This window comes from Bufo bufo, chromosome 1 (assembly GCF_905171765.1).
Source record: "Bufo bufo chromosome 1, aBufBuf1.1, whole genome shotgun sequence".
NCBI classification, from domain to species: Eukaryota; Metazoa; Chordata; class Amphibia; order Anura; family Bufonidae; genus Bufo; species Bufo bufo.
The window spans coordinates 468,817,572-468,833,523 of record NC_053389.1 but is presented as its reverse complement, the minus strand read 5'-3'; the positions used below and the strand labels follow the sequence as shown (position 1 = coordinate 468,833,523).

The 15,952-nt window shown below is 42.7% G+C and overlaps 1 protein-coding gene across 6 annotated transcripts in view; it reads left to right on the top strand.

The window, feature by feature from the left end:
• The window catches only part of EEA1 (early endosome antigen 1), a 142,496-nt gene that overhangs the window by 83,429 nt on the left and 43,115 nt on the right, over positions 1 to 15,952 (top strand). For all 6 annotated transcript variants that reach the window (XR_005774383.1, XM_040408794.1, XM_040408787.1 and 3 more), the window contains 6 exons: positions 250 to 450; positions 10,766 to 10,879; positions 11,045 to 11,200; positions 11,334 to 11,473; positions 12,939 to 13,257; positions 13,985 to 14,086. Coding sequence is in view for 5 of the 6 variants with exons in the window: in XM_040408794.1 (XP_040264728.1) it covers positions 250 to 450; positions 10,766 to 10,879; positions 11,045 to 11,200; positions 11,334 to 11,473; positions 12,939 to 13,257; positions 13,985 to 14,086 (1,032 nt within the window). In the remaining variant the exon portion in view is untranslated. The remainder of the gene's footprint in view (positions 1 to 249; positions 451 to 10,765; positions 10,880 to 11,044; positions 11,201 to 11,333; positions 11,474 to 12,938; positions 13,258 to 13,984; positions 14,087 to 15,952) is intronic.

Genomic DNA, 15,952 nt, shown 5'->3' with positions numbered 1-15,952 from the left:
CAAATTTAGAAAATTGTGAATTTTTCAAAATGTTTGGTAAATTTGCGATTATTTTATAAATAAAGGTGAAATATATTGACTCAAATTTACCACTGTCATGAAGTAAAATGTGTCACGAGAAAACAGTCTCAGAATGGCTTGGATGATAAGTAAAAGTATTTCAAAGTTATTACCACATAAAGTGGCACATGTCAGATTTGCAAAAATCGGACTGGGATTTGAGGTGAAACGCTCTGGTTTTTGTTCCAGTTAGCACAACTAACAGAGAAGTTAAAGAACCAGTCCGAAAGTCACAAACGAGCACAAGAGGATTTGCATGAACAAGTGCAGGAACAGAAATCCCAGCTTCGAGCATCTCAAGACCGCGTCCTGTCTATGGAGACCAACATTAGAGAACTAACCGGGCAGCTAAATGAAAGCAAAGAAAAAGTGGTGCAACTGGATCTGCAGGTAGTCTTTTACTGTTATATAATCTTGTATTTTTGTGAAGAGTTTTCTAATCCTGGAACTCCTCACAATAGTGTAAGGTTATGTTATGTTAGTAATAATAAGCAGACATTTGGAGAAATCATTTGGTGTTTTCATTGTGACCTTTTTGAGAAGACTTTGCTCTAAGCTGTTCTTAGGGGAAAAAGATCACAAGTTTTAATCTTGGGAAAGTCCCTTTATCCCCTAACCACAGGATAGGCAATAATCGTGTGATATTTGAGGGCTGCTGTGACCCCCTCATGTATCCATAGAACGAATGTTCCTTGTCCCCTCTTCATTGGAGAGATGATCGAGCATGTACACTTCCGCTCTACTCAAAGTTTAGGGGACTGACGAAGATAGTCTAGTACAGAGCTTTGTCCCATAGGGCCTGAATGGACCGGCAGTGCTAGAGTGCCACTCCGTTCAAACTGGGACCTTGTTCCCAAGATTGGTGGGGATCACAGTGGTGGGGGCGCCCAGCGAATAGACACTTATCACCTATCCTGTTGATAAGTTTTGATACCTGGAAAACAGCTGACAGTTCTAGGTAGGGGCTGGAGAGAGGAGGACAAACATATCTTTTGTGGAGTTTTTATGACCAGACATAGTGTGAATATATGTGGATGTATTCTACCAGATTCTGCTCCTGCAAGTGTACGGCAGATGGAGCTTCACTGTGAGATGCTGTCTTCTTTGTGCTGCTTCCCCTCTGTACTGAGAGGTGCCTGTTACATGAGACCACTACACCTCCACACTTATCCATAGATATCGGCTTTGGTTTTGGTGCCTGGGGTGCCACCTACATGTTTTGCGTTTGGAGTCACACTTAGTCATGGCAGGGCTAAGAATGACTCCATGCTCTAAACACTTTAGATGAATGCATTGCTTTTTAGGGTACTTTCACACTAGCGTTCAAGTTTTCTGGTATTGAGTTCCATCATAGGGGCTCAATACCGGAAAAAAACACTTCAGTTTTGTCGCCATTCATTGTCAATGGGGACAAAACTGAACTTAACAGAATGGAATGCTCCAAAATGCATTCCGTTCTGTTTTGTTGCGTTCCCAGACTGGAGAGAAAATCACACCATGTATTTTGCTTTCCGTCCTGGGAAACTGATCAAGCTGTTTTCACTGCCACAATAGAAAATGGATCCGTCCCCCCTTGACTTTCAATGGAGTTCATGACGGATCCGTCTTGGCTATGTTAAAGATAATACAACCGGATCCGTTCATAACAGATGCAGACGGTTGTATTATCAGAAACGGAAGTGTTTTTGCTGGACCCCGCCAGATCCAGCAAAAACGCTAGTGTGAAAGTAGCCTAACATGGATTGTATGTGTCTGAAATAAAGTTTATGGATTTTATTCTTCAAGTGCCGTCCCCTCTCTTCTGGACACGAAGCAGCTCAGTGCAGAGAGCAGAAAGCACTTCACAGTTAGGCACCACCTTCAGCACACTTGCAGGAGCAGAATCTGGCAGAATAAATGTTCATATCTCATGATATTCACAATACTCTATGCAGACCCTACCTAGTGCTGTCAGCAGTTTAGCATGGTCAAACCTGCTGACAGACTCGCTTTAAAGTATTTTCCCATTTTAAGTCATTCAGACTACTCAGTCTGTCAAAGTATTAAAGGTCTTAGAGCTGAGATTGACATTATTGCCATCTGCCGACGCAGATGTGAAAGCAAGCTTATATGACTTTTTCCTTAAAGGTGTTATGCCATGATTAATTAAAAAAATTAAATTCAGACATCATATAGTACATGATAATACCTTTTTAACAAAGCTAGAACCAGACCTGTACCTCACATGGCTCCAGAGATCTCCCCATTCATTGCTCCAATTGCCCTGCTAGATTATCTTCAGCCTGGCAGCTCAGAGGGCGTGTCCTTTTCTGCGGCAGTTCTCACCCTGTAACTGCCACAGCTTCTAACAAGACATATGAAGGTTTAAACTGAGCACGTTTGACCAACTCAGTAAGACGGGTAAAAAATAAGGAAAAGAACAAACAGCTGGTGGTGCTGTACAGATACATTTTATTGAATAGCTCACTGGTGATATAGCCGCTTGACCCGTCAGCTCCGTTGATCAGCGCCGCTACAACGGCACAAAATGGGGAAGAAAAAAACAGACGGACATAAAACAAGTATTTCTCGCCCATATTCATTGAGGGACACAGGAACCGTGGGTATAGCTATGTCCTCTAGGAGGCGTTGACACTAGATAAAGCTGTTAGCTCCTCCCTTGGAGGCTATACCCCCGCCCTCCTCCCCTTGAATAATCGTTGGTGGTTAGTGTCATTTGCACATTGCTGACACCCTGGTATAAACGGCTGACATCTGCGATGCGATGTCAGCCGTTTAACCCTTTCCATACCGCGGTCCGTACGGAGAGCCCCCCGACAGCCCGTCCTTACCCTTCCCCGTCTGCGAAGTTCTGACCAGTACTGAGCAGACGGGGAAGGTTCCCATGGCAACAGGACGCCGTCTCAGGCATCCTGCTGTCCATGGTGCTGAACAGATCTGTGCTAAAGGCAGAGATCTGTTCAGACAAAGTGTAAGTAAAATACAGTGCAAAACACTGGTGTACTGTACTGTATTATACAGACATCAGACCCATTGGATCTTCAAGAACCTGGGTCAAAAAAAAGTGAAAAAAATGTAAAAATCTAAAAACACATTTATCACTGATTAAAAATGAAAAAAATAAAATTCCCTACACATGTTTGGTATCGCCGCGTCCGTAACGACCTGATCTATAAAACGGTCATGTTACTTTCCCCGCACTGTAAACGCCATAAAAATAAAAACTATTAGGAAATTGAAATTTTGCCCACCTTACTTCCCAAAAAAGGTAATAAAAGTGATCAAAAAAGTCGCATGTACGCCAAAATAATACCAATCAAACAGTCATCTCATCCCGCAAAAATACCCTACCCAAGATAATCGCCCAAAAACTGAAAAAACTATGGCTCTTAGACTATGGAAACACTAAAACCATGATTTTTTTTGTTTCAAAAATGAAATCATTGTGTAAAACTTAAATAAAAAAGTATACATATTAGGTATCGCCGCGTCCGTATCGTCATATGCACCCCAAAATAGTGCCAATCAAACCGTCATCTCATCCCGCAAAAAATGAGACCCTGAAAAAACTATGGCTCTTAGACTATGGAGACACTAAAACATTTTTTTGTTTTAAAAATGAAATCATTGTGTAAAACTTAAATAAATAAAAAAAAATTGTATACATATTAGGTATCACCGCGTCCGTGACAACCTGCTCTATAAAATGACCACATGATCTAACCTGTCAGATGAATGTTGTAAATAACAAAAAAAAAGTGCCAAAAAATCTATTTCTTGTTACCTTGCCGCACAAAAAAGTGTAATATAGAGCAACCAAAAATCATATGTACCCTAAACTAGTACCAACAAAACTGCCACCCTATCCCGTAGTTTCTAAAATGGGGTCACTTTTTTGGAGTTTCTACTCTAGGGGTGCATCAGGGGGGTTTCAAATGGGACATGGTGTCAAAAAAACCAGTCCAGCAAAATCTGCCTTCCAAAAACCGTATGGCATTCCTTTCCTTCTGCGCCCTGCCGTGTGCCCGTACAGCGGTTTACGACCACATATGGGGTGTTTCTGTAAACTACAGAATCAGGGCCATAAATAATGAGTTTTGTTTGGCTGTTAACCCTTGCTTTGTAACTGGAAAAAAAATATTAAAATGGAAAATCTGCCAAAAAAGTGAAATTTTGAAATTGTATCTCTATTTTCCATTAAATCTTGTGCAACACCTAAAGGGTTAACAAAGTTTGTAAAATCAGTTTTAAATACCTTGAGGGGTGTAGTTTCTTAGATGGGGTCACTTTTATGGAGTTTCTACTCTAGGGGTGTATCAGGGGGGCTTCAAATGGGACATGGTGTAAAAAAAACAGTCCAGCAAAATCTGCCTTCCAAAAACCAAACGGCGCACCTTTCCCTCTACGCCCTACTGTGTGCCCGTACAGTAGTTTACGGCCACATATGGGGTGTTTCTGTAAACGGCAGAGTCAGGGCAATAAAGATACAGTCTTGTTTGGCTGTTAACCCTTGCTTTGCTAGTGGAAAAAATGGGTTAAAATGGAAAATTAGGCAAAAAAATTAAATTCTCAAATTTCATCCCCATTTGCCAATAACTCTCTTGTGCAACACCTAAAGCGTTGAAAGGTATTCAAAACTGATTTTACAAACTTCGTTAACCCTTTAGGTGTTAACAAAAAATTACACCAGTATAGATGATTATTAGAGACCACCTGAATCAATTGAAAGTATAAAGTAAGTGATCAAAATTTATAGCTTAACGTTTAATATACTAAATATAGAAAAATAGGTCCCATGATAATTGGATACAATTGTACAAAAATAAAGGAGCGATGCGGTGGTACACCACACCGGAAATCAAGTGCTAGCAACCAGAACACATAAACAAAGTAAGTGGTGCTCGGCGGCACTCAAAAATAACCCGGTGGTCCTACCGCTCTGATGAGATGCTCCTTGGTATCGCGACTGCCCATCCAGTGCTGATAGATGTGCACACCGTTATTGAAGGCAGACGTGTAGAACAGGGTTAGGGATGCTAGGATTGCTGACCCTGATGATACCCTAGGGCCCTACAATGGCCTAAACGGCCTGATCACGGATCCCCGTGATCAGCCAATGCAGGAACCTACCCCTGGAATTTGTGCGCCCTAGAAAGCCCTCAGCTGCCTGGTCCCTACACGCATGTTTTGCAAACATAGATGAGTGAATAGCTCATCAGGGGAAACACGGAGCTTGGGCTGAGACTGTGCAGGGGACGCTGACAAATATGTCAAAAGCGAACACTGCACAGAGGCAAAGTTTGACCACAGTCCAGATATGGAAAATATGTGGCCAGACCAATTATAGGGTAGCTAGGGCAAACTGATACTTGACCTATCTACTACTAATACAATCGTGGCGCATGGGCTGATGTAGCCTGAGGAAGCGCTCGGATCCGCCACCTTTTAAAACAAGAGCCAGCCTCAGAAGGAGGCTTGGTCAGGACACTCCCACCCGTCATAGGCGATGCGATGCGCCCGCGCATGCACGAACTGACGGATCGCACAGAGGAAGGAGGTCACTCGGCAGACGCCTGTAAACGTGATGACGTCACCGCGCCCGATCCCGTTTGTTCGCACGAGACCATGCGGCAGTTGCCAGGCGACCGGGACGCTACTCCCTGACACTGCCGGATGACGCAGCTCAAGATGAAAAGCTGCGCTGAGAGGAATGAGACATTAAGGGCAAACACATTAGTGAAAGAATCCTGGCTAAAATGACAATATACGGACACATGTAAATAAGGGGAGGGGCGATGAGGAAAAACTATCATAATGGGGCAGGAGGACAAGACAAAGGGGGAGGGGGCGAATGACAAGACAATAAATTAGATGAGGAATAATTGGAGGCAATGTGAACCAAAAGACATATACGAAGGGGACCGGTATGGGCTGCCTAGATGAAGCAGCTATAGTTAAGCTGCTCATTCAGGCCGGTGGGTGAGACCCTGCGTAGAGTGTAGATCCAGCGGGATTCTCGCTGGAGTAACACACGATCCCAATCACCACCGCGAATTGGATGCTCAACCTTCTCGATTCCCATTGCCCTCAAACAGCCGGGGTTGCCCTGATGGTAGTCATGGACATGCCTGGAGACCACGGTGTCCCTCTGATTGGCAATATCGCTGAGGTGCTCGTCTAGACGCCTACGTAGTTCACGCCTCGTTTTGCCCACGTACTCCAAATTGCACTCGCAGGTAATCTTGTAGATCACACCCTGCGTTTTGCAATTAATGAAGTCTTTGATTGGGAAGGACTTTTTCAGGTTAGAACTAAAGAAGGTTTTCCCTGTCTGGATAATTTTGCACACTATACAGCCGCTGCACCTAAAGCAGCCCACAGGCCTGCAGTCAAGCCAAGTGCCCTGCCTGGGTGCAGGTGCAAAGTGGCTGTGCACAAGGAGATCCTTTAAATTGCTACCCCTTCGGAAGGTTATTTGGGGGTAGTCGTGTATGATGTCCCTGATGTCCGGGTCCATCATTGGCCAATGTTTGCCCAGGATCCCCGCATTCTATCAGCACAACCATCAAAGGTGGCTAACAGTCGGATCTTCTGGTCCCCAGCTAACTTAGCCTTGGGCACCAGGAGGTCCGACCGAGCCGTGTCGGCCGCTCTACGATAAGCCTGCTTAAGCACATTGTCCGGGTATCCCCTATTCAGAAACCGTGCCCTAAGGTCGTTCGCCTTCTTCCTAAAATCTGGCCCCTCGGAGCAGTTGCGCCTAAGGCGCAGATATTGGCCACATGGAATACCCCTCTTAAGGGGGGTGGGGTGACTACTGCTCCAGTGTAGGACCGATTTGGTAGAGGTGGGCTTTCTGAAAATGGTTGTTGAGAGTTCATCAGACCCCTTTCTAAAGATGGAAATATCAAGAAAGGAGAGACTGTTAGGGTCGGACTCATGTGTGAATCTCAGACCTATATTGTTATGATTCAACTTAGTTACCAAGCCAGAGAAAGATGATTGAGAGTCATTCCAGATGATGAAAACGTTGTCGATGTAACGTGCCCACAAGGCTATGGGCACGGTACTCGACGACATCTCCTCAGAGAAAACACAGGTTGCCTCCCACCAGCCCAGGAGCAAATTGGCGTAGGCCGGTGCACAAGAACAGCCCATCGCCGTGCCCCTGAGCTGGTGGTAGAGCTTGGTACCAAAATGAAAAAAATTATGTGTCAATAGATACTCAAGAAGTCTCAGCACAAAATCATTGTGCTGAGAGAACTGACAACCTCTCATACTGAGAAAGTGGCCTACTGCTTTAAGACCCGCTGCATGGGGGATAGAGGAATATAATGCCTCGACATCAATACCCCCCAGGATGGCCTGGGGTTCGATGTTCACGCCGTCAAGTCTTTTAAGTAGGTCCATAGTGTCCCTGACATAAGATGGCAGGGACACTACAAAGGGCATAAGGACTTTATCGATGTAAATGCCAAGATTTTGGCTAATACAGCCAACCCCCGAAACGATAGGTCTCCCTTTTAAGAGGAGTTGTCCCCTTATGGACCTTCGGTAGGCTGTAAAATGTGGCATTCACTGGATATTTAGGATATAAGAAGTCACGGGGATCCGTGATCAGGCCATTTAGGCTATTTTAGGGCCCTAGGGTATCATCAGGGTCAGCAATCCTAGCATCCCTAACCCTGTTCTACACGTCTGCCTTCAATAACGGTGTGCACATCTATCAGCACTGGATGGGCAGTCGCGATACCAAGGAGCATCTCATCAGAGCGGTAGGACCACCGGGTTATTTTTGAGTGCCGCCGAGCACCGCTTACTTTGTTTATGTGTTCTTGATTTCCGGTGTGGTGTACCACCGCATCGCTCCTTTATTTTTGTACAATTGTATCCAATTATCATGGGACCTATTTTTCTATATTTAGTATATTAAACGTTAAGTTATAAATTTTGATCACTTACTTTATACTTTCAATTGATTCAGGTGGTCTCTAATAATCATCTATACTGGTGTAATTTTTTGTTAACACCTAAAGGGTTAACGAAGTTTGTAAAATCAGTTTTGAATACCTTGAGGGGTGTAGTTTATAGAATGGGGTCATTTTTGGGCGGTTTCTATTTCCTTAAGGTGAAATAGGGCTGAGTCCTTAAGGGGTTAATACTGGGGAGGGAGGGGGGCAGCACCCGATCTCTCTCTTACAGGGGGCTGAGATCCGCACAATTAACTATGGTATCACAGTTGGCCAGGGATGTCATGTGACCACTCCTCTGAAGATGCTTGCTGTGATGCATGCTGGGATTTTTACTTTCACTTTGCTGCTGCTCCACCCACACAGCCTCTCATCTATGGGAGCATACTATGCTGAACACATTAGAAAAATTATACATACACAGTATATCTCTCATTATACTAATACCTCTTGGCTTTAGTTATTATCTGGGGCCATTTTTAATTTTTTTTGCGTATGGTGGCCAACCCCTTTAAGATAAATGCATATGTGTGTTTATATGTACACTACTGTCCTTTATAAATATATTATGCATATAATATATGCATAAAGATGACAAATTGTGTGCGTGTAACATAGTCCAAGATGTATGTATGAATATGTATTAATATATATAATATGGAGATATATATATATATATACATATGTGTGTGTGTATGTATGTATGTGTATATATATATATATATATTATAATTTATTTATTAGTATAGATAAATGACAATGTGTGGATGCCTGTGTGTACAATTGTAGACTTACGTTTCTACACACAAACGCACATATTCGAAATGTTATTTACTGTATAATTATTTATTATTTAGCTACAATATTTAATGCCTGTGCAGATGTTTATATCTATATTTGAAGTCTACAATGTTAACTACTTATTAACTCATATCGACATGTCCAACCTACCCCTATTTCTTTTATTAACTTTAATATCACATAAGTGAGTGATAATTTTGTGGTTGCTACTATATGGATATATGGATGAGACATTCACAGATGTATGTGCGTATAAGTACACATATACGTGAGTGTCTTTTTTTAAATGGATATATACCGCATTTTTCGCCCTATAAGACGCAAAGTGGGAGGAAAATGGCAGTGCGTCTTATGGGGCGAATGCTGACGTTTACACTGATACACCGCCGACCGCATGCTGCATAGCGCGGTCGGAAGTGTATCATTGAGGAGGGAGGAGGGGCTGGGTGCCGGCATCTTGTTTTGTAATGGCAGTGGGGCCCGGTGCAGTCACTGTATTCTATTGCATCGGGCCCCGCTCACTGTACTAATCTTATCTAACTGCAGGCAATGTTTAACTATAGAATATCTTCAATCCAGCAGCCTGTACTTGGGTCCGTAGCAGGCAAGAGGCTGGGCGGGCGGGCACTGGCAGCGTAACTCACTACGTCACGCGCCTGCTCCGCCCACTTTATGAATGAAGCAGGCGGCACAGGCGCATGACGTAGTGAGTTACTCTGCCAGTGCCCGCCCGCCCAGCCTCCTGCCTGCTATGGACGTAAGTACAGACTGCTGGATTGAAGATATTCTATAGTTAAACTTTGCCTGCAGTTAGATAAGATTAGTACAGTGAGCGGGGCCCATTGCAATAGAATACAGTGACTGCATCGGGCCCCGCTGCCATTACAAAACTACTGGGGGTCATTCACAATACACAGGGACACTGTTATGGGGGGGATCTGTGGATAACACATAGCATAAGATGCTATTTATCTGTCATCCACAGATCCCCCACAACAGTGTCAGCCACAGATCCCCCACAACAGTGTCAGCCACAGATCCCCGATAACAGTGCGTCCTCCACAGATCCCCGATACCAGTGCGTCATCCACAGATCCCCGATACCAGTGCGTCATCCACAGATCCCCGATACCAGTGCGTCATCCACAGATCCCCGATTCCAGTGCGTCATCCACAGATCCCCGATACCAGTGCGTCATCCACAGATCCCCGATACCAGTGCGTCATCCACAGATCCCCGATACCAGTGCGTCATCCACAGATCCCCGATACCAGTGCGTCATCCACAGATCCCCGATACCAGTGCGTCATCCACAGATCCCCGATACCAGTGCGTCATCCACAGATCCCCGATAACAGTGCGTCATCCACAGATCCCCGATAACAGTGCGTCATCCACAGATCCCCGATAACAGTGCGTCATCCACAGATCCCCGATAACAGTGCTTCCCTCGCAGGCTACCATTAGTTCAAAGCCCACCAAAAGCACACCTTTTGGTTCAAATATTTTTTTTCTTATTTTCCTCCTCAAAAACTTAGGTGCGTCTTATAGGGCGAAAAATACGGTATATACATAGATTAACCACAACAAAAAACTATATATCACAATGATTAACTATTTTACACTTACTAAAATTGTATAATTCAATCGCTCTATTTAACAAATGAAAACAATACGAAGAAACTGATATAAATGTTCTGTTTATTATCAAATGTTATACAGACATATGAAATATAACCTTATAATATATTTTAAAAAAACAATAGAAACTATTGATTAAAATTTTTTATTTTTTTTACGTGCAATTACAAAAGTATTCAGATCCAGGTGCTGGTTTGAAAAATGAAGAACATGTTTTGTGACAGAACTGTGTAGTTTATAATGATGGTCTGTTTCATAAAAAGTAAGATATCCATGTTTCACTTAATTTTAGATCAAAGCAAAGACTGAGCTTTTGCTATCGGCCGAAGCAGCGAAGACTGCACAGAGGGTTGACCTGCAAAACCATTTGGATACAGCTCAAAATGCTCTGCAGGACAAGCAACAGGTAATCGTTGTTTCAATATTGCTAAACCTGTAACAACAGGAGCTATTATTTGTGTGTGATTTTGGCCATCATTGGCTTTGAATTTTTGTATGTGTCCTTGTTTTGGATTGTCAAGCTTTTTTTTTTGTATTGTCTTTTCTGTTGAGCCTATTCTCTTCTAAGTAGGAATTAAATAAAGTCAATACTCAACTTGAGCAAGTGACGACAAAATTAGCAGAAAAGCGGGATCACTGTACACAGCTGGAGCAGACTCTCAAAGAGTACAAGGAGAAGCATCTGAACCTGGAGCAAAACGCAGAGGCCCTGGAGGGGCAAATTAAGGTGAGTGCAAAAAGCGAGGATCGCGTTATCTTGTGGTCAAATGCTAAATGTTGTTAATGGGAAAACCTCTTTCAGTTATATTGATTAACATCAGTAACTCATGGATTTGTATGGTACATTGTATTTTCCTCAGAAACTGGAAGCAGATCTAACAAGTGTAAAAGCAAGTCGGGAACAATGTGTGCAAGATCTTCAGCAGCAGAAGCAGCAGAGCTCACAGCTAGAATTGAAAGTGGCGGAACTAATAAAACAGCTTGAGGAGGAGAAGGCATTGTAAGTAACGGTCACCAGTACAATGTCATGGAAATCTAATATAGCTAACTAGTTAAAGAGGACCTTTCACTGGTCCTGGCGTTACAATATTATTACCTGGCAGTGTAGGGCCTTGTTAGTAGATGTCAGAGTGCGTTTTTTTTTTTTTTTATATTTTTTTTTTTATAAGATGCTCTGCTCTGTTCCCCCACTGTCCCCCGTTCGCGTTTGTCTCCCTCTATTCTAATTAGTAGCATCGTACAGGGAGGAGGAGACGACCAGGTTTTTCAATGGGCTCCTTCTCCCTGGCTGTGAGCTGCCCAATAGCAGCGGAGAGAGAAAAAAAAAGTCCACCTTCTCCCTGGGAGAAGGAGACGCCCCTTGAGAAACCGAAGCTACTAACTGTCTGCAGATGCAGTGGAAATGAAGGCTTTAGAGGAAGAGACTGTTGAAATGTGTTTAGTAAAGACCAGTTGCAAAAATGATTTTAGCCCAAAATAAGTAGCATGCAGTAATAAAAATAAAAAAAGTCCCCCAAAGGTGTCCATAGCTTGTAACATAGAAACATAGAATGTGTCGGCAGATAAGAACCATTTGGCCCATCTAGTCTGCCCAATATACTGAATACTATGGATAGCCCCTGGCCCTATCTTATATGAAGGATGGCCTTATGCCTATCCCATGCATGCTTAAACTCCTTCACTGTATTTGCAGCTACCACTTCTGCAGGAAGGCTATTCCATGCATCCACTACTCTCTCAGTAAAGTAATACTTCCTGATATTACTTTTAAACCTTTGCCCCTCCAATTTAAAACTGTGTCCTCTTGTAGCAGTTTTTCTTCTTTTAAATATTCTTTCCTCTTTTACCTTGTTGATTAACCTCCTCACAAGTAATGGGTTATCTAGGAATATGCCTAATGTCTTTAGTTTGTAGGGATGAGCTTTTTATTATTTGCTTGTAACACCCCAATGTTAAGGAATAAAGATAAAGAAAAATGTACTTCTCTTGAAGGGTTGATTCCCTGATTGCAGACGGTGCTAACAATTGTAAAGTAGACCACCAAATATTAAAGTGGTTTTCCGAATCTCAAACTAAAAATAATAACCTCCTAACATGTCTTAATTATTTCTGCCAAACAGTGAAGAAAAAAACCAAGACCTGGATCGCACATCCACATGCCATGCAGTGATCTATTGCTTCTCTGCATAATTTATAAACTCGTACTCTTTGTATACATTTTGATCACTCAGCGCAGCGCCACATGGCGACCACTAAACGGCAACACAGCACCATTTACTTGAGGCAATGTGCCCCTGGCAAACCATAATGTATGAAAAGAGATCTGTTTCCTTGGTGCCACTATAGCTCAACTTGGGTTGAATAGTGCCCTAAACCTTGTACTGTTCTAGCTTTAGATGATGGGTGCCAATATATTCTATACAGATCCTTAACCGTTTTTTATCCCATGAAATTCCTGTTGACAGGGTGCTTAATGTGAAGCAGGAGCTACAGAAGAAGTCAGATGTTCTGTTCCAGTCTAAGGAGCTGATGTCAAAACAAGAGAAAGAGTCAACCAGTCTCAAGGAAACTGCCGAAAAGTTGAAGCAAGACTTGGAAAAATTGTCAGCAAACAAACAAGAAGCTGTCAGTAACCTGGAGAAACTGAAGCTGGAGAGAGCCACATTGCAGAAAGAACTCACTGATGCCAAGGACAAGTTAACAAAAAGCACAGAGTCTCTGGAGAAGTCAAGAGAGGTACTGGAGAAGGAAAGACAGACTGGAAAAGAACTCGTCCAGGTCATGGTCAGTATATTGATGCAGATGGGCTTGTGGTTAAACCTTCTTAACCCCATAAGGTTGGCCTATTATGGGGCTTCAGCTTCTGTGCCTGTGCCATGCACTGAGCATACTATTCCCCTCCTATTGCCATAAGAACAGCACAGTAGTAGTACAAGCATTTTCAGGAAAGGGTTAAAAAAAATAAGTGAAAGAAATCATTGATTTGTGCAGACAACACAATATGCTTCATACTACGCCTACTGGTCACTTGTCCATGTGGGATTGTTTTGCGACGTAAAGATAAAAGGGGTTTTCAGACAGATTCCGATATTGTTGACCTAGCCTCAGAATAGGTCATTAATATCAGATTGGCGGGGGTCTGACAAACCGCACTGCTGCCGATCAGCTGTTTGAGGAGACCACGGCACTCCAGGGAGCACCGCAGCTTACCAAGCACAGCGCCGTCCTTTACATACTGACCATGCTTGGTTCACTTAAATGGAATTGTGCGGCGCCTAGGCCATGTGACCGATGACTGTGACGTCACTGACCTAGGAAGAGGCCACAGCTCTCACCCGAATGCTGCGACCTCTGTAAGCAGCTGATCATCGGGTGTCCTCTGTCGGACCCCACTGATCTCTTCTTATTGATGACCAGAGGATAGGTCATCAATCTTAGAATCTTGGAAAATATCTTTCCTTCTGAAAAATGTTACCATTAAATTGTATGTGGTGTGCTTATGCTTCACTAGGAAAAATCACGTGAAGAACTGAAAGTTAAGCTGAAGGCGCAGACAGACTCGGCAGCTATAGAGGTTAAAGAGCTAAAAGCGCATCTGACCGCAAAGGAGGAGGTAAGACATTTGTCTCTTTTCATGCGCTTCTAAGGCTATTTATTAGCCATCAATTTATCGCGCGAAATTTCAGCACAGTCATTTAGACAAGTGCTCTGGAGTCTGTAATGCTTCCCACTGACACACCTCCTTATGACTATGTCGAAACAGTTGGCGTCTCCATGCCGAAACAGTTTGCGTCTCTGCAATTTATGAGCAGCGCTGTGGCTCAGTGGTTAGCACTGGTCCCTTGCAGCGCTAGGTCATGTGTTCGAATCTGACCAAGGTCAACATATGCATATATGTTTGTTTGTTGTATGTTCTTCCTGTGTTTGCGTGGATTTCCTCCGGGTTCTCTGGTTTTCTCCCACTGTCCAAAGCCATACTGATATGGACCTTAGATTGTGAGCCCTGTGGGGGACAGCTTTATGCTAAAGTCTGTAAAGCACCGCGGAATAAAGTAGCGCTATATAAGTGCATAAAATAAATAAAAAATAATTTTTATAAAAAATTATATATTTTTCACAATTACTTTGTGGCACTCCGCTTGCTGTTGCTAGGAGTCGGGTCCCCACCCCATTCACAATAGAAGAAAATACTCCAGCAATGTGGTTGCAAGATTGTTGGTGTTTATTTAGAAATGCGGCTGTACAAATCATGGGACGTTTCGGCCACACTTGGCCTTTATCAAACTACAGCAAAAAGAGATAAATAACAAAAAAATCAAAATAAAATGACAACAAATTGGTAATTACACATATAAAGTCACAAAGAAAGTCACTTAGAGCAACAACTGTCACGGGGCTGCAAATTTTAATTAAGTCTAGTTCTTATGAAAAAAGAGAATAGATGTGACGCACTGGACTAACTATTGACCCAAGAGGTGCACTCAGTCGAGTGGACTCACCCAGTCCACTCAAAAAGAGAAATATAATAGAACAAAAGTAACTGGGCACTCTCAGGATATCTGGACCATTTGAAATTTATAATAGCATGAATAACTGTACTTACTGACAATGATAATATAAAACTGACATTTAAAATACCTATCCACTACACCATAAAACACAATATGCAGTAGTCCGATATGGCAAATACTAAGATATAAAATACTAAAATTCGAGGAATAAAATAGAATATTCAATAATTCGTACGAATATTCGGCAGATATTCTTATGGGAAAGTCTAATATTTAAAATTTTTGCCGATAATCCAATGTCCTTTATGTACGTCCCTTTCGATATATAACAGGGATATCCGAAAATAAGCAAAATCCCAATGCGCAATCAAAGAACAAACTCAAGCGGCGTCCCGCTAATAGCATCCACCAGCAGCGTCCCACTGGAATAGTAATGCAGTTTTTAAATCGCTGGATAATAATTGCTGCATAAAATCGTACGGTCTTACCGTCTCCTTTGATAAGTCGACAAAGATGCAGTTATGGACCTCTGAGTTTGCAGACCATATCTCGTAGTAAACTCGCACACCGGCAATTGTTTGGCACATGTATTCAGGCCTTCACCATGGAATCAGGCCTTACACACTCTTTTCCAAGTATACCTTTCGTGTGACAGATGGTTCTTTCTTTGCGACTTTCCAGTCAAATCTCCAGCTTCCCAAGTGGTCCAAATGTTGGGGTCCTGTCTAGGCTAGACGCGTTTCTGGGTTTAGAAGTACCCCTTCCTCAGTAGCTGTGCTGATTGTATGTGATCAATGTAATACGGTTGGACAGAGAATAAATGGGAAATGGAGGAAAATAGGAATAAGAGCAAGTAATAAATAAGTGATAGGGGCAAAATAAGTACCGTAATAAGAACCATAAATGACAATAAATAAAATGGGAGGCAGAGACATAAGGAAAATATGTAATGAGAAAGAAGAGAACGT